This window comes from Prionailurus bengalensis, chromosome B2 (assembly GCF_016509475.1).
Source record: "Prionailurus bengalensis isolate Pbe53 chromosome B2, Fcat_Pben_1.1_paternal_pri, whole genome shotgun sequence".
In the NCBI taxonomy this organism is placed as follows: domain Eukaryota; kingdom Metazoa; phylum Chordata; class Mammalia; order Carnivora; family Felidae; genus Prionailurus; species Prionailurus bengalensis.
Genome location: NC_057349.1, coordinates 55605652 through 55625051, shown reverse-complemented (window position 1 = coordinate 55625051; position 19400 = coordinate 55605652). Strand labels below are relative to the sequence as shown.

General features: G+C 37.2%; 1 protein-coding gene across 1 annotated transcript in view; it reads left to right on the top strand.

The window, feature by feature from the left end:
• KHDRBS2 (KH RNA binding domain containing, signal transduction associated 2) overlaps positions 1–19400 on the top strand; it is a 609605-nt gene that overhangs the window by 398613 nt on the left and 191592 nt on the right. The window contains exons 5-6 of the mRNA XM_043591717.1: positions 3961–4088; positions 9754–9952. Of these exons, the coding sequence (XP_043447652.1) occupies positions 3961–4088; positions 9754–9952 (327 nt within the window). The remainder of the gene's footprint in view (positions 1–3960; positions 4089–9753; positions 9953–19400) is intronic.

Genomic DNA, 19400 nt, shown 5'->3' with positions numbered 1-19400 from the left:
ATTTTACATTTAAGCTGATTAAGACCAAATATAAATTCTCCACCTCTACACTTTTTTCCTCATTCCTTCTTTTATCTTGTTAATGTTCTACTTCTAGCCATCTCTGCACCTTAAATGTCTTTTGTCCCTACCTTTCCCAAATATATCATATACTTCCCAGTTGAGGACTCCTACTAAATTTTTTCGTGGATGCCCATTTTCTTTCTCTGCTACCCCATCACACACATGTACCCACAGTTTTTCATTGTTGCTGCAATTTATCTGCACCTACCAAGTTGTTCTGATCTCCAGCCTAAAATATGTTGATGACTCTTTCATATTGTCTTACTAAGTGAAGTGTTACAAAAAATTAGGCAACATACAATTCATTTTCTTAAAAAATATCAATAACCACCCTTTTTGGTAATCAATAATCAGTTCACAGCTCACATTTAATCTGTATATGACCATTTTTAAGTAAGAGAATGGCAAGCACTCCAATTTAATCAGAGCATAAGGTGTGTTGAACAGAACAGGCTCCACCAGCATTGACATCAATGCATTTACCAAAGCTCTCAGTTTTGTAATCTTAGCAACTTGGTTTTGTTAACATTGTGTATGTTGGTTTGTGTCCTTCAAGCAGCAGATGCCAGGTTGGGATTATACACATAAGGATTTTGTTAGGGAAAATTCTCTTTAACACAAAAATAAGGAGGGAGCCAGAGAAAGCTGGAGAGCCCTCACACTACGATATCTGACCCAAAGAAAAGAGAGGTAGAGGGGCCTCGACTGCCCTGGGGCAATGAGATTAAAACAAGTTCAGCAAGGCTATCAGGGAATCCTTCAGGTATAGGAAGACGGGTCTTGTGACTCCTAGGAATGGGCCTATTTTAGCATCTTGACCACATTTAGCCATTGACTAAGAGTCACTCATGGGGAGCATGGCATTGGGGACAAGAGGTTTCAGAACAGAGCAACTGGAATTTTTAGTCAATTACATCTGTAGTTGGAGGTTTGTATTCTCCTGACCACCACAACCCTGGAAGATGATCCATTTCTCAAAACAGAGTATCTAGTTAAGCTCATAGAAAACCTGATTGTATATCATTATATATCAATAATAGTTGTTTTACTTACACTAAGAATTAACCTGCAGTGTCAAATATTCTTGTTAAAAAATAAACAGATTCTCTGCATGTTAGCAGATTTCTGTCTAGGAGCTGAATTCCAATCTGCAGTTGGATTCGTGAGCATAGACTCTGAATAAAGTGTTTTAAGTGGACAATTCAAACTTTAATGACACCAGGTATGACATTAGTTATATTTCCCTCCATAGCAGGGCTACACATACCCCAAGTAATATATAGATCACATCTGGGTCTAAGCACCCTCCTTTGGACAGGACAGGGAAAAGACTGCTGAAGTATGCCCCTCTGACTTTGGTCTCTTGTGTTCCATGCTGAGCAGTCCCCTCTCTGTTTGTTAGCTTTTGCACAAAACAAACGACCACAATGCTGGCTTAAAGCACCACTTTATTATTTATTTCTACCAGTTCCAGGGGTAAGTAAGTGATTTTTTTATGGTCTTCATCAACTTGACTCATATTGGATGGCCTAGGATGACCTCACTCTTATGTTTGGGATAACAGATGGGATGGTGGGAAGGAAGGGGTGACTGGAGCCTCTCTCCACATGGTCCCTCATTATCCAGGAAGCCAGCCTGGCTTCTTCACCTGGTAGCATAAGTCTCCAGTGACAAGAAAGGACAAGCTCCAGTATGGAAGGACTTTTCAAGTCTTTGCTTTTGTTACATTTCTTGTTCAATTGACTAAGGCAAATCACATGGATAATTCCAGAGTCAGTGTGATTCGACCTATCCAAGGTATGCATTCAGGGAGGCCTGACCAAAATGGGAATTATTCTTTCCTGCTCTCTGAATAAGTTCCTCCTCTTTCTTCCCTATTTTCTTCTCAGCCTCATCTTCCTCTTCTTTAAGATTACACAATGAATAAGACCACATCCACATTATTACATTTTCTGATTCTGACATAAAAGTAAATTTTTACATAAATTAAATTCATCTAAAATTTCTAAATTTTTATTTGTTTTTAATTTTTTTTAAATGTTTATTTATTTTTGAGACAGAGCATGAACGGGAGAGGGTCAGAGAGAGAGGGAGACACAGAATCTGAAGCAGGCTCCAGGCTCTGAGCTGTCAGCACAGAGCCCGATGCGGGGTTCGAACTCACGGACCATGAGATCATGACCTGAGCCGAAGTCGGACGCTTAACCGACTGAGCCACCCAGGCACCCCTAAAACTTCTAAATTGTTAAGTTTCATTGTTTCCAACAATGATCTCTCTTTTTACAATTTTTAAAGACCCTGAGAATTCATGGGTTTTCCTCAGATAAGAAATCACACAAAGATTCTCTTGCAAATTAGGAATATTATGTGGGAAAATTATGGAATTAATTTTTCATTTTAATTATGGAATTTAATGGCTGGTCAGCTCACTCAGAAGTGGCAATTCATCACACTCCCTGATCCTAATAAAATAATGCACATGTATATTCTCCCGTTTGGTGGTTACTTGAATGTGAAAATTAAGAGGTATAAATTGAATATATGTGACTTCTTAGAAACTGTAATTTTCTACTGTATAGTTCTTCTGTCAGCCGGCTGTGTTCAGCCCCTTATGAGGTGCTGAAGAGGATGAATGTGAAAGCATCATGTTAAAAATCAGAAATTTTATGCTTTGGAGTGACTAGTACTTTTCTTGTAATCAAGGCAGTTTTTGGAGCATGACATAAAGTTGTACATTAGAAATCCTTATGGGTTGAATGCATCCCTGCCTTTTTCTAAACAGAGGTGTGTGGGTGAGTAGCACAGTTTTCATGTAATATTACTGTTAACGTATATATGCAGAGGTAAACTGGCAACATTTGGTGAAACGATACACTTGTTTTTTGGGTCCACAGCTAGACTTCCAACATGATTTCTGTCAGCCTGCCCTTCACAAATATTTCTAGTGTCCACTTCTAGTCACCTCTCCAGCACTAGAAAATTCAGCAGATTGATTTCACTTAAACATATGTTTGCTGAAAAAGAATTTAATCAGATTAGCCACTTGGTAAAAATAACCAATTATTCAGTTTTGTACTATTCAAACAGGTGTGTGTGTGTGTGTGTGTGTGTGTGTGTGTGTGTGAATAAAAGGAGAAACAGGTAAGACTGATATTTGTCTTTAAAGAGTATTCATCTTTAGTGCCTCACATCCATTCTTTGGTCCCATTGAAATGACTGATAAATTTCCACACTGACAAAAGAGAAAGGTAATCCCTTTGACTTTGCTACATCTGTGGTTATCACTGCAAAATTTGCCTTTTGCTATGGCTATCTTTCTATCAGCCCAATGCTAGAACACAGAAAATTCCTTACTTTTAAATATTGCCCATCAAGCTGGTTGGATTGCACAGCTTCTCAGTTTTCTGAAACTGTGCTGTATTATTTGCACTTCTTTATGATTTTAACACAGTGTCTACCTCGGGCCTTGAGATTGCACCTTTTTGGTTTATGCACCAGGAGCTATTTGAATGTCATGCAGTCATTCGCAATTTACACATATCACCCCAGTAGAGTTGTTTTTCAGTAATCTTTATGTTAATCATAACTGTGGTACATTCCAAGATTTTATTCTATATTGCTGTCTTTCCTTTTCTGGTTAACACATCAAGTGATATCCCAGCACATTTCATCTGATTTCCTGCTGAGTATTTCCTTGATAAAAGAAGCAACTTCCCATTTCTCTCTATAAAAATAGGAATTTAAAGTATATACACTTTTACATCATTTCAGATTTTCATAGACAAGGCTCCAGAAAATAGATGAAAAATGTCCTTTCATACTGTGTTTGTTCAGGTCTAAGATCCCCATGCCCCATTTTAACTGATCAGGTCATGTTTTTTGTTTTTGTTTCCCTAGGACTACAATGATGAAATTCGTCAGGAACAGCTACGTGAATTATCTTACTTAAATGGCTCAGAGGACTCTGGTCGTGGCAGAGGTATTAGAGGCAGAGGGATCAGAATAGCCCCCACAACCCCTTCAAGGTACATTAGCTCTTACTTGAAATAAATTAACTGTAATCAAGGATGGCAAGCCTTTACTGATCTGCTCTGTGCCATGATCATAGCTAGGAATAAACAACATCATCAACAACAACCACCACAACAAAAGCAAGGACAGTGAATGCTTATATAACACATAGGAACTTTCATAAGTTAACTCATCAAATCTTCCATGCAGGGTTAAGTATTATTCACAGGTGAGAAATTGAGGTACAGAAAGGTGTTAAGAATATGCCCAAGGTTACACAAGCAGTCTGACTCTGGAATTCACAGGTGGAACTCTAACCAGCTATCCTAGGAAAATCAGAGGCGCAAACCTGAGACTTTCTTCTTTGTGGTTCTGTCTCCAGGATTAGGGCATGCAGATGATACAATTTTTTGTCTTTTTCAACCAGGATGACCTTGCAGGAAGAGAAAACTATACATTGGTCTGTGCGTTGAGTGGCCCTCGAATTGATAGTCCTTCTGGATAGGTAGAGACATAGGTGATGATAGATAGACAGACATTTAGATAGACAGGTAGATAATACTTATACCACCAGTCCAGAAAGCCAGAGCACACTTCTTATATGGCTGATGGTAAGAGTATTTAAAATTCAGTTACGTTTGACTTTGCAATGTCCTTGGTCAACAGAGAAGGTTTTACTTGATATTCACTTTCCAAAAATTTGGCATCTTTCTGCATCAGAGTTTATTTTGTACGATTCTGAATTAGTCAAGCTTTCAACAGAAAGCATTGGTTTGCAAAGAGGTAAAGCAAAATATACTAATAGCCTTCCTGCACAGACTGTGTAATTCATTCTCTTTACCTGATTATAGTTGGCCTTCAAATCTCTAAAAGACATAGGTCTAGAATATTAATTCGTACATTGCATAGAAATCATCTTATGAGATTTTAGGATACTTTGCTGATTCAATTTATTTAGTAAATTATGTCCTAATTATTGTTGACCACCAGTGTCAAAAAAAAACACTGTTTTAACATTTAAGTCATAAATGCCTCCATTTTACAGTGAATCGGGGGAAAAAATTAAAAATGATAAATTTCCAAAAAAAATATATCAAGGCAGTAACTATTTAAAGGTAAATTCTGGCAATTCTGAAATTTACATTTGACTAAAGGAAAAACTTCTGAAAATCTGTGAGAGCTTATTATTACATTTTTATCTCTAAAAATGAAAAAAAGAGCTCTCTGATGCTGATAAAGAACATTTTTCATTGCTAAAATTTAATGTGACATACTTTTTTGTGGACGTACTTTTATGGAATAAGTCATTTATAAAACCTTGTACATTTCTAACCTCATCATGATGGGTTGTGAAATGACATCATTGCAGGTAATCTTAAATTGATTAAATCATCTGCTTTAAATAACATAGCTGTCACTTTTGTGATTCCAAAAATAGCAAATTTTGTAGTTTTACATGATGTAAACTAATAAATATTTAGAAAATCTACAGAGGGGACAAGTTTTTTTCTATTCTTTTTCTTTGAAATTGGGACCATCTTTTAAAAATAATGCATTAACCTGCGTTTTAAGATTATAAAATCTTCATATTATTAGATTTTGTTTTATTGAAGTTCTTTAATGTAATATTATATTTGCATATTTGAGTGGACCCTATAAGATTTCAATTTCAGTAAAGCTTTATTCTAACATATTAGTCTCTTTAATGATTTAATAAAGAATAGTGCTTTGTGGTCCCGATTTTTAAATGTTAGAAGAAAAATTTCCTTGAACATTTTTGGTTTTTAATATCCTATATATATCATACAAATCTAATACTACATATGTATTATGGGAAAAAAAGATAAAATTAATGTTGGAATTTAAACCTCACTTCAGTGCAATATTGATATCATTAATGTATTAACATTAATGAAAGTAAATGGACCAGAACTCTGTTGTCTTTTATTTCAAACCACATGATGGAATGTATCTACAGTTAAAAAAAGAATAAGGAAACAGTTTTACAAAACAGAAAATCATATTGATTAGAAAGTTCTTGAAAACATGAGTTAATGGATGCTAATTTGTACATACTTATTAAATTATGACTTTATTGAGTTATTCAGTTATATTTATATTAAAAAAGAATGGTGCCTGGGATATTTGAAAACTTCTATAATAATTTGTTTAATTAAAACGATTTACATTGCAAATGTATCTATGAAAACTACCTAATCCTCCAATCATTATGCATACCAGAGAACAAAGCATTACATTTATATAATAATTCATAGTACATATTTGAAGAATTAAGATATTTGACATCTCTGATGCACTTCATCACTATATATTGAGAGCAAACTGTGGAAAATAAAACATTAGGGGCAGATTTTGAAGGCTTTTGTTCATTAATTAATGAGAATTAATACAGAGAATTAATGGAGTTTGTTGAAGAAAGGAATAATCATATTTGTTTCTAAGAAAGACTGCTCAGTCATTACTGTGAGTGATAGAGAAGTAGAGCAATCAAAGAGAGACAGACATAAAGACCCTGATTTATGGCAAGGAAGCCAGTGAGGAGACAAGTCCATTATCCAAGACAGAAATGCACAGCCCTTGTATAGAGATACAGGGCTAGATTAGAGATAAGAATTTATAGGAATTAGTACTGTATTAGATGTTGGGGAAGAAAGAGTGGCCCACACAAGGATAACTCTTTGACATCTAGCTTAGTTAGAGATTAATGACATCAAATAAGATTTGGTGAGGGACCAAGTTAAACAAAGACTATAGTTATTCCTATAATTATCCAAGATCTATGGATTTAGTAGGACCTTGAGCAGGTGACTTGTACTTTCTGTGACTTGTTACTCAGCCTTCAAAGTTTCTTAGAAATGTCTACATGACAACCTTGTCAAGATTTTTGAATTAGATGATACATATAGGGCAGTGGTTCCCAAATTGGTCTACATACTGGAATCACTGAGGGCTTCCTGCCATTAGAGGTTGTGATTTAATTGGCCTGGGGTGTGGTCTGGAATTTGGAATTTTTTGAAGGTCTTCAGGTAAATTCTGAAATGCAGACAAGTTAAGGAACCTCTGATATAAGGCATATAATCCAGGATATGGCATGTGTTAGGAAGGAAACAGGTAACAGTCGTCATTAGCCTTAGAGAATGCAAGGGTCCAAAGAGCGCATTTTCCAAATAGTAATCCACAGTGATAAATATAACAAGTTCAGTGAAATGGGGACTGTAAATGAATCCAGTGGATTTGTTACCAGTGAAAAGTTACTGGTGATCTCAGAAAGAGTATTTTCAGCAAAGTGGGGAAGCAATAACTAGATTGCATTCAGTTCTGGAATGAGCAGGAGGTGGAGTATTGAGGACGGAAAACTTTTGAGAAGTCAGAAAAATGAAGAATACTGTAGTGTAGACTCAGCCAGGGACGGTATCCCAAAATAGATGATGTGAAACTTCAGCTGAATTGGAGAAAAGAGATATGAGATTAAAATTCCAGGGAAAGAACATAGTGTACGGAGGTGATGAGTCAGATTCAGGAAACAGGTTTTCTAGGGCTGTGTCTGGGACACAACTGACGGAGGAATAGGATGAGAAATTAGATTTGATGTGAGCATCATATAATTTTAAAGCAGGAACAGTTGTTACAGATTGAGAGATCTGATTTTACCCATTAGAAAAAAAAATCCACCTTAAACCCGGGGAGTTATAGTCCTTCCTTGTGATTATTCATTAAAATAAGACTTGTGAAAATCATTTACTACCCACACCTGGACACTTTTGAGAATGTTAAAATGCTAAACTAAACAGGAAGCTAGGACAACAGTTGTATATCAGAATTATTCTGGGCAAACCTGGATGTATGCTCACCCTGCTGAGGAAACAGACCCTTGGAGGCCCAGTGAAGGTAAAATTGGTCTTTACATCATTTTTCATAGATGTGTTTTATATTATGATGATAATATAGTATATTGTGTTCTCAGCTATTGTTGTGTTTGAAGTGGGCACTGGGCCTTCTGGGTCTTTTGTATTTCACCTTCCCCAATCTAGGAGAGCATTCTCTATACATTAGACTTACAATAAGTTCTCTGATAATTTCTCTATTCATCAGCTCTATAATCTATTTAAAACGTTTAAAAGCTTTACCAGCATTCTTACTGTTCACTCACAAAAGCTCATTTTCTGCAAGCAAGAAAGAGCCAGCTGACTGCTATTCATAGCAGAAAGCCTAACCTACATCCCCCATCTGTGGGTACAGCCAAGCAGTGTGATTGTTGACATCCCAATGATCATCATTTTTCCCAAAGCTTTAGTGTTCCTGCTGAAAGCAGTGCTTTCTGGAGGCCAGCCTTTCAGACATAATAAAAAGTGAAATAACCACGCTTTTGCCCAAAGACTTCAAACACTCAACCTTTCCAAAGGCCTTGGAAAACCATAAAAGTTGGCTGCAACCATTTGATCTTAGGCTTTTAATACAAGTTACTTTTGTGTCAAGCACTGTAGTACAGAGCATTCAGTCTATTCTTTTATTGCAGAATCCTAATGTATTTCACTAACACCGTAGTTACCATAGGAAAATAAATTATATTAGTGACTATACCAGTTCAGGGGGTTGTATGCATGATGACAAATCAGTGACAATGAGTTCCAATTTCAGTGACCTTAAGCTTAAGCTACTATACTAAACAGAATGATATCACCATGCTTAGAGTTCCACATTTTATTAAAGTATGAAAGCGCACACAGATTTTTTCGTTGTAAGTTACAACGTTGCACTCACTGTCAATAACCTCCAACATGGAGGAGACATTGACATTTAGCAGCTCGGTCTCGTAGATGGTCCAGTGAGCCATACAGGTTTCCCCTGCTATCCAAAAGTAGAATATACCTATGAAATATTTCATAAGCTGAAATGGAATAAAGCAAAGAAGCAATTGCCATTAATTTATATGAAAAATTTTTGAGTGCTCTCAGACCCCTCAAAAAATGACCTCAGGCTTTTCTGATACCTTAGGATACATCTTGCTAATGGATGCACAAAGTAAATGGAGATAAAGCACAGATGCTCACACAGTTCAAAGCCCTGGCAGTTGATGGTAAGATGCTGAGTGTAGTACCAGGGGAAGGAGCTTGGTGGCTCCACTCTCGCTGCTTGGGGTGCGCACTGGCCCTATAATGGCTCGCTAAAAAACAAATACTAAACTCTATTTTTGTTTTTCGCCTTTTTCATAAAAGCAGAAATCCCCTTCTGAGATCTTTCAGTTAGCGAAAACAGGTGCTAAAGTCAGTCTTTTGTAAAAGCAAAGTGGCATAAGGTGAACTTTTAAAAGGCAGAGGATACTTACATGTTACCAGAAACTCTGATTTGGGTCTTCTTGGCAAATCTGGAATAAAATGAGAGTGCGTTGGTTTGTGTTTGGTTGTTTGGTTGGTTGGTTGGTTGGTTTTCTATAGTAAAGTATTTGATACGATTTTCATTATAAGTAAGTCATAGGTAGCATTTACAAAATTTATTCTACTATAGACGTCAAATACTTTACATCCTCAAGAGTCTCAATCACACACACACGCACATGCATACAGAAATATATTTGGTTTTCTTTCCATCACTGTAGTCTGTCTGTTTCAGTCTCTCTCATCACTGGATTCTCATCTGTACATGACCTGTTCCTCCTAGGGGCCGTGGGGGCGCCATTCCTCCTCCCCCCCCACCTGGACGGGGTGTCCTCACCCCTCGAGGGACTACTGTGACTCGTGGAGCTCTTCCAGTGCCTCCTGTAGCAAGAGGTGTCCCTACTCCACGAGCCCGCGGAGCACCGGCAGTGCCGGGATACAGGGCACCCCCTCCTCCAGCCCACGAGGCTTATGAAGAATATGTAAGTACCCTCGAGAAACCCATTGTTAGGAAGATCTCAATTCATTGGGTAACAAGCTAACCCTCAAAGACATTCATATACCATGAATATAGCAGATGATGTTTGCTGCAGAAGGCAAACATCATTTGCATCAGAAGTTAATCAGTGCATTTAAACAAGAGCTTTTTTTGAGAAAAGCTTTTATTTTACAGGGACCATGATTGTTCGTACCAGTTAAGTAGCTTGCATTTTAAGAATTTTCCTATCTTTAGAAGATCAATCTCAAAAGGGAAATAATTATGAATATAATGTAAAATGTCTGAATATTCAGAAGCTTCTGGAACATGTTAAAGACTAGCATAAAACTCACTTGGCAGTATTTGACTATTATTGTATTATAAACTGTGGTAATAATGTAAGACCATGTGGTTTGTCTTTCACTTAAATATCCTTGCTCTGTCTTTCACCATATGAAACATATGGAATTGGCAGATATGAAGAATTCAAAAAATATAGAATGAACAGAAGACATGTAGTGTCTGTAAGCCGTCCCCTCGCTTCCCAAGCACTCTGTCACTTGATACACCCTTTGATTTTTCATCCAGGTTGTTAATATTCCACTGGTCACATTGTATTCTAGTCCCTGTGACTAGAATACTGTGAAAATTATAAAAGGGCACAGTTTCCTATTCACTTGTGTAACCATAGTAAATCCACTGTAAATGTTAAAGTGAATTGATACAAGCCAGTCGTCATCTTATGAAACAGATTCATTTTGTCTTTAACCTTTCCAGCATGCTCATCCCTGGTTTAGGGTATTATTTTATCCAGCCACCCACACACGTGCTGTCTTCTTAAATGTCCTCTGTAAATAGTTACTTATTAAGCATAAACTCTTCAAGGACAGTTACTGTCACATGTGGGGCACTCAAAACACATAAATGTTCAATGAAGTGGTTAATAACCAAGTAAAACTTAATCCAAAATATAGTGAACATGATTGATAGGTATCACTAAGAATGTATTAGTGCTGAGAGTATGTTAGTGTTTAGGAATGACGTTACTGCTTAGTATGAAACATTGACTAATATTTGCAAGAGGGAAGAAAAGTTATGTTTAGAAATCCATTTCTACTGGCAAAGGAGAAACGTGTTCATCTAAAGTATCTTTTGATACCAAAAAACTTAGATATCAATATCAGGCATCAATATTGAAAAACTTAATCTGAAAATTACAAAATTAGAAACAAAATATATTCTACCCTGTAAATATGACCACAAATTAGAAAACACAGAGCCTAGTCTTGATTTTGCCATCTCTTTCCTGAGAAATAAGTATGAAATAAGTAGGAATATGTATGCAATAAGTACTTGTTAAATGAATGAATTAAAAATCCACAATGGGATGATGGAATTTTTTTAAACCTCTCAGAAGCCTTCTATCTCTGCCATTTTTATGTGCATTGTTTTGTTACCATGGTACTTGTGTCTTCCAAACAGAAGCTTAAGCAGTCAGATCTCTATTTCAAAAATTAAAAGAGAGAGAAAACCTTTTTAGGTCATAGTGGTCAACATTGTTATTAATCAGAGAAGTTACAGGGCATGGAGGGCACTGTGAAAGAGAAGAAGACTGGCAAAACATTGTAAGCTTTTGTGTAGCTACTAACACACGGTAGCCTTTCACATGCATTCCAATTTATAGTTGGATAGATCACTGGAATGCAGGCCAAATAAGAGTAAGCTACAAAAGCATGAAGAGTTTATAGAAACATGAGTGAACGGGTTATATACTGAATAGGAGAGGGTGGTTTTTAGAGTAAGTAAAAGAAAATATGTAAAGCCATACTATCTGAATTTTTTATTTAGATTCTAAGGTATTTTATTTAGATTCTAAGGTGTCCCTTTTATTCATTCACTCAATCATTTACTGAGCCTCAGTCTTATTTCAGGCACTGTTCTCAAGGTCCTGGAGATGTAGCTGTGAACAAAACAGACCAAACATCTGCTTTCATAAAGTTTGCGTTTTAGTGAGGGGAGACAGAAAACAAACATATATCAACAAATGAATGAAGTAATGCCAGGTAGAGATAAGTGCTCTGGAGAGAGGTGGATGGAGGACACTATAGTAGCATGGGCTGTTATGGAAGGTCTCTCTGCCATAAAGACTTGAACAAATGCCTGATGGAGCAAGGGTCCAGGCTGAGAGGATGCCTCCATAAAGGGCATCCCTGGTAGAGGAAACAGCAAGCACAAGTGCCCTGAAATGGGACCTTCCTGGAACATTTGGGGGCCAGCAGCAAACAGAACATTAAAGCTGGAGCAGAGTGTGTGAGGCAGAGGTCGTAGATGAGGTCAAGTAGATGAGGCTTTTGGAGTTTTGGGCAGGACAGTGCCATGATCAGATTTATGTTTTAAGAGGCTCTGTTGACATCATGGAAAACAGAATATGGGGTAGGAGTGGGCCAGTAATAGAAACAGAGACTGCTGAGTGACTCATTGCAGTATCCTCCACTGGCAAAATGATGGCTTGGAGGGGATGAGAAGAGAGATCAGAGTGTGAGAGCACTGGGAAAATGATCTGTTAGGTTTTGGATGATAAAATAGATGTAATGTGTGAGAAAAGAAAGTAAAAGGAATTTTTGCAACGTTTCTGTGAAGTGCAGGTTAAACTGAACCTTGAGCTGAGCAAGTGGGTTAAATCCAGATGTCCTTTATTGAGATGAGGAGTACTGGGGAGGGAAGCGGAAAGTCTGGCCTGCGGGAAAGTCAGCTGTGTTGCTGGGGGGACAGGACCTGACTTTTGAAACATACAGCAGCAGCCGGAGGTTTGCATTCTTGTCATGTCACTAGCTGTGCAATTTATAAACACTGAGGCTTGGATTTCCTGCTAACTTGGGTTTTCCTTTCTACTGGAAAGGGGAATTGTGCTCATCTAAAGTATCTGTTATACAATAGGAGGTGTCAATATTGAAAATTTTAGACAATCTTAAACGTGCAAAATTGGAAACAGAAAAATACATTCTACCCTGTAAACAAGCCCACAGATCAGGAAACACAGAGCCCTGTCTTGATTCTGCTATCTCTTTCCTGAGACATAGTATGTATGAAATAAGTACTTATTAAGTGAATGAACTAAAAATCCACAGCAGAGATGGGGGGGTGGGGTGTTATATGAATAGAAAGTCATGAAGTCCAGTAATAGCAATACCATCAGGCCTTAAGAAAGTGCTAGAACGAGGAACTAGAAAATTGTCAAGAATCTCTTTTCCTATCTCATCTCCGTTCTCTGCATATATGTTTCCATTCACTTTAGTCTACAATCTACTGGATTTTTGGCTTCTCTTGATCAACGTATGTCCACCCCAGGGCTGCCACATTTGTGTCCAGTTCTCGTCACCTACAGACACTGACTGGCTGTCAGTCTCTCAGTCCCAGTCTAGATCCCCAGGTGAGGGAGTCATACTCACCCAGGCTTGTCAGGTGTCCAACACTAGTCAGTCAGCCATGACTAGGGACAGTTTCTGGATGTTAAGTCTGGGATCTACTACTTACCAACCAGCAGTGCAAGGGAAGAGTAAAGGTCAAGTTCACACAATATGAGCATGGTTATTGGGGGCCCAGCCCCAAGGATAATATGGGGAGACACTAGTTACCAGAGAAGGAGAATATATTTTGAACTTGGCAGATTTCCCAAAATATATCTATGATAACATTGTCTTGATACCAGGCAAAAGTAGATAACTGTTCTTTAAATGCCCTCTTATGCCATGTTTTATAAAAAGCTGTCATATGTCATATTTTAATTTTTTCCCCTGTAAACAATTCAATGATTATGTACAGAGTTTAATACATGGCTGATAAGCTGCTGTCAGCATCTCTGAAGTCTCAGACCAAGCTCAGATTAACACTCAAGAGCTGCTATTCTCTGCTCTAATTTTAAACTATTGATTCCTCTGTAAGGGGTAAGAAAAACAAAAGTTTAAGTGTTTCCGTAACAAAATAATAGCACCATGCTGAGTTGATGGTGAAAATCTCATAGGAGTTCTTAACTTTCAGATAAAATTTCTAGAAAAGGTTCCCTTTATTATAAATGACACTGTGAGCCAATTCACTCCTCAGACTTCTCTTTCTTCCCTGCTGGGTCCCAGCATTACATTTCTGACCACACAGAATGGATATAGGTAATCAAATCCACTCCTCACAGCCTGCCTGACAAGCAACAGCTTACAGTAAATGAGATTGCTGTTTAAAACCATCATTAGTGTTAGCAGAGTCTAAAAAAAATGTGAATTTTGGTTTAATTGTTATACATCCTAATCCAGACTTTAAATATTTTAAAGTTTCTTTGCGCTGACCTTCTACTAAGAAGTACATTTAAATTTTACAGATCCATCATCATGATCAAAATAGATTTGCAGAATTGAAAAGTAGAGTTCAAAAAATCTCCCACATAACAAAATATGAAGTTGATCATCTGTATCAGTGGATAATATGTTAAGAGCGAGTAAACCGAAACATAAACTTTTGAATGCCTACTAGGTTCCAGTCACTATTTTAATTAACTTAATTTCATGATAACACAACAACCAGTTATCGATGAGTGATTTTAGTAGGTGAGGAATTAAGACTTGCATTCAATTTTCTGTCTCCAAACCTCTGTATCTTTGTCATAATAAGATATCCTACATGGTACTTGCTTCACAGAGAACTCACATGCACGTATACAGACCATTTGTTCTTCACACCTCCCATCCAGACCACTAGTCCGGGCTTGAATCCCCTCAGCAATATTTAGGACATCTACCAGCCTCTACAGGAACACCTCCAACTATGGAGAACTCAGTACCTCCAGAAGCTAGGTGCTGGACATTCACAAACTGTGGTTAAAGAGACACTACCTCTGCTCTCAAAAAGCATGCCATCTAGTGGGAGAGACAAAGAATTAGTCTAACAATTAACATAGAATATGTAATTGCTTTAGGCTCTTATCTTCCTCTACCTTCTGTTAGAAGTAAGTTTTGCTCTTATCTTCTCGCCCATAACTTAAACATCCTAAAGGCTGAGAGACTTTCTGACATTTATTTTATCTTTGCAGTTCTAAGTGCTGAGTATTAGCAATTGAATTGAACCTATTTATGATATTGTTGGAAAGATGTTATATCTATGCACACTCACGTACATATACATATTTTATATAAATATTAAATGAATGAAAGTAAAACACAGCATATTTTAAGTGTCAAATAGAGACTACACCTGCTTCCAGTAAAGAGAATTATCACCATGGCAACGGGTGTTTTAGAAAACCTCTAAGAAGGCAAGGAAGACAGCAAGAGCAAACCAAGAAAAGTAAGTATAACTTTGAAAAGTAGAGAGAGGGGGTAGGAAGCTCCCTGCAAAAAGGAATGCTAAGGGGGAAGGCAAGAAGAGGGACCTTTCAAAGGAAATTGTAAGAAGCTAGGAGAACAATTTGGGGAAATAGGATTCATTTAAGAGAGCAGTGAACATAATATAGGATTACAGATGACCTTAAAGGCTGAGGTTCTAACTTTACTGACTGTCATTAACAACCACCTGACGGTTTTTCAGCAGGAGATTAAACAAAGATTTGGGGGAATTTTATGATCCTCAATTGTTCATAATTTGCAGTTTTATAATTCTCAATTATTAGGGTGGATTGGAGAACAGAGTGAAGAAAGGAGAGATGATTTAGGGAATCAACTGCAGTGAGACTTCCTGAGATGTGGCCTTGAATTATGGAAGCACAGGAATGGGATTAAAAGTATCAAGGCCAAATATAACACTGAAAATGGAAATAACAGGGTTTGTGACAAGTGAATGTGAGAGGAATAGGAAAAGCCAGTCAGGGCTCAAAGGTACACTTGTATGAGGGGCAAGATTGAGATAGGAGGGAGGGCTATAATGGGGAGGAGTGGGCAGTGAAGAATTGAGTTTGAAGCTAAACAAGGTCCTTTCCAAGGCTTACAAATGTCCTCACGGGGCCATGTCTCTGAGTTGCAGAGGTAAGGTCTTTCACCTGCTATCAGTTGAGATCACTCCCCCACCTGTCACACTTCCCCTTGGGTAAGGTGATACCAGAGGACAAGGTTGTTTGTGAAATTGTGCTCAGTGAAGTTCATTCATCTCGAGTTTAATAGGATATTTTTATTTGCATGATCACGTATTGCTAATGTTCTATTATAGAAATAATTCCAGAAATATTCTTCCCATCTTGCCTGGTGTCATGACACAAGTGTTCATGGACACAGATCTGACTTATTTAAGTTGGGAACTCAGGCACTAGTGCTGGAAATATTTGGTTAGTGGTGGAAAAACAAGTTTGAATTGTATGGGGGCCAGAAATGTTCTGTTGAGAACTTTCCACATTATTCAGAACATAATAGATATGAAAGAAATGTGATAGAGCCTTCCCCAAATTTGACACTAATCCTCATAGTCTATAATGTAACCAGTAATGAGTTGTAAAACTGAGATAAACTTTCAAAACTACCAATGATAATAAGTGTTTTTCTATCAACCATGCTGGAGGAAGAAGAAATCAAAACAGTTTCCTTTCCTCTCTATAGAAAATATTATAAAGTCATTGTCATATTAGAGGTGATCAAAAATTCTGCCTTCAAAAAATAGGAAAAATAATCTAGGTGTATATTAGGCAACTAGTGAATGAAAATATTGTATATGTTGTCTGGAGCTTTTCATGTTTGTATTTTCAGTTTTTAAAATTTTGCAATTTAGGGGCGCCTGGGTGGCTCAATCGGTTAAGCGTCCGACTTCAGCTCAGGTCACGATCTCGCGGTCTGTGAGTTTGAGCCCTGCTTCGGGCTCTGGGCTGATGGCTCAGAGCCTGGAGCCTGCTTCTGATTCTGTGTGTCCCTCTCTCTCTGCCCCTCCCCATTCATGCTCTGTCTCTCTCTGTCTCAAAAATAAATAAAACATTAAAAAAATTTTTTTTTAATTTTGCAATTTAGCCATGATTGCTTTTCTCATTCAAAATAAATATTCACTTTCATGCCTAATATACATAATTTTGTAACCTTTTTCTTAAAGATAGATGCAAAATTGTATATCTTCAGGACCTACAAGCTCCTTTAAAAAATTTTTTTAATGTTTATTTTTGAGAGACAGAGAGTCAGAGAGAGAGCGAGAGAGTCAGGGAGAGGCAGAGAGCAAGAGGGAGACAGAGGATCTAAAGCAGGCTCCAGGCTCCAAGCTGTCAGCACAGTGCCCAACACGGGGCTCGAACTCACAAACCGTGAGATCACGACCTGAGCCGAAGTTGGACACTTAATTGACTGAGCCACCCAGATGCCCCAGGACCCACAAACTCTTAGTCTGTCCCCCATAGAAGAAAACAATGGCAATATTTATAGGAAAATGGATGGTATATATAGGGCTGGTACAGTGGGGTGGGGTACTGTTTAAAGAAAAAACCTGACCGTGTAACCAGAGTTTATTTCCAGTACTGAAAGTCTGTTCTGCTATGCTCAGCTACAGCCATGTTGCTGCTGTTGATAAGTATGCTATTCCTTGTGGAGATGCTATCCTTTTCACAAAGGTTGTGTGGAAGAATTAAATGTGCAGCTGAAGACACACAACTTCCAGAAGTGTCCATCAGAAAACATACTGTCAACATAAATATTTGCTTAAGTAAACACTCTCTTATGGCTTATATGTTGGTGTAACATAAAAAAAAAAAATGAAAACAAAACCCTCAGGTACACAAAATAGTTTCCTGCTTCCAAAGACATAGATCCAATTAATTTTTAAATTAACTCAAATCTTTTCCAACAGTTAATATCCAGATATCAAAATGGTGCATGGGGGCACAACAGAGGAAGAGAAAATATCAGTTCAATGCTACCTGAGAAATTTGGCCATGTATAATCAATCATGTTAACCGAATTTATAAAATTCATTTTGACAAATTTTTGAAAAGCTTTTCCCTTCATCAGTCTTAACTAAGCCTATCAGCATTAAAGCTCATCCTATCAACTGATTACAACTCTGAGGCATCCTTTCAGTAACAATGAGAGAACTAGAAAATTCACTGGTAAATCAATAGTCCTTAAAATTTCCATAAATGAGTTCAGGCTGCCAACCTTCAATTTCATGTGTATGGAACATTTTTTGACAGGAGAGGGAAATAAGTATTAAATGATAATTGAAATCAATTCTTGTGCCATTTTTGTGGAAGGAAAGATTATGAGCCTGATCTATAATGCATTTCGAGGGGAGCCACATGTGGTGATTTTCTGTGTAATAGTCAAGAGCCTTCACCCAACGAAGAGAGATTTTTATTAGAGTTTCTAGATTGGATATTTGTATTCCATTAAACATTCTTGTTTGAGTTTCATGCTCTAGTCTCCCCTTAGTAGAGACTAATTTACCAGAATGCATTGTAGGATTTTGTTTTTTGAAATGTAACCAATATTTAAATTAAACAAAACATGTGAACTTAATGAAATATTTTTTGAAACTATCAGATAGGCATAATACTGCAGTGCTTTAAATCCCCATAGATAGGTAGTGTTTTTTAAGGATTATTAAAATATTAAATTATTTCCCCAAAATATAAGGTAGCATCTTTTTAAATTGTGTGCAGTTTTCATCTAAAGTTGAAGCTTGAATAAACCATCCTTCTTCTAGCATTATGTTTTAGGTTTTAAGTCATTTTAGAACAGATGCAGATTCTTTTAGTGGCCACAACATAGGATTGTATCCAAACCTCTACCTTATAATTACCATGATGACTAATGTCTTTTGTAACACTTACAAGGAAGAACATAGTGTTTCCTCTCTGTCCCTTTTTGAGATGACTGTTAGCTGATGGAAAACATTATAAAGTATTTAAAGTTTCCTTTAGGCTCTGTTGTTATGGTCCTTTTACAGTGTCTGGTATAGATACAGGGAGGGAGAGCAGTGGCAAACATGCCCCCAAACTGCCACTTCCTCCTTCAGTTCCACCGTTTTTTGTTTTTAAAATTATTAGTGTATTTTAGGTCATATTATTTTCTATCTTTGCTCCATACACGTGGTCTAAGGATCAGTAGTAAAAGTGAATTGAGCCCTAATTTCTTTCTATAGATATGTTCTTAAAAGGCTGTGCTGGGTATATCATTTTTTTTCTTCTGAGTGCATTATGATTTTGATTATGATATCCCCACTAAAAATTTAAGACCCTAAAGAAAGTGACAAATCAGACCTAAGAATCCTAAAGTCATTTTTCTTTTGCTGGTCACAAAGCAATATTCTATGTGTTTTGCCAACACCACCCTTAACATTCTCTGGCAAACAAAACTTGGTTAAATACAACATGCCTTGATTGTCAGTGTCTTTTGCAGAAAACCAAATAGGAATGGTTAAATAGGATTGAGTCCTTGTCCATATTCTGGCGCTCTTTCATTATGGATTCCCCTTTTAGGTGAAAATAGTGGCTGCTAAATCTTGCC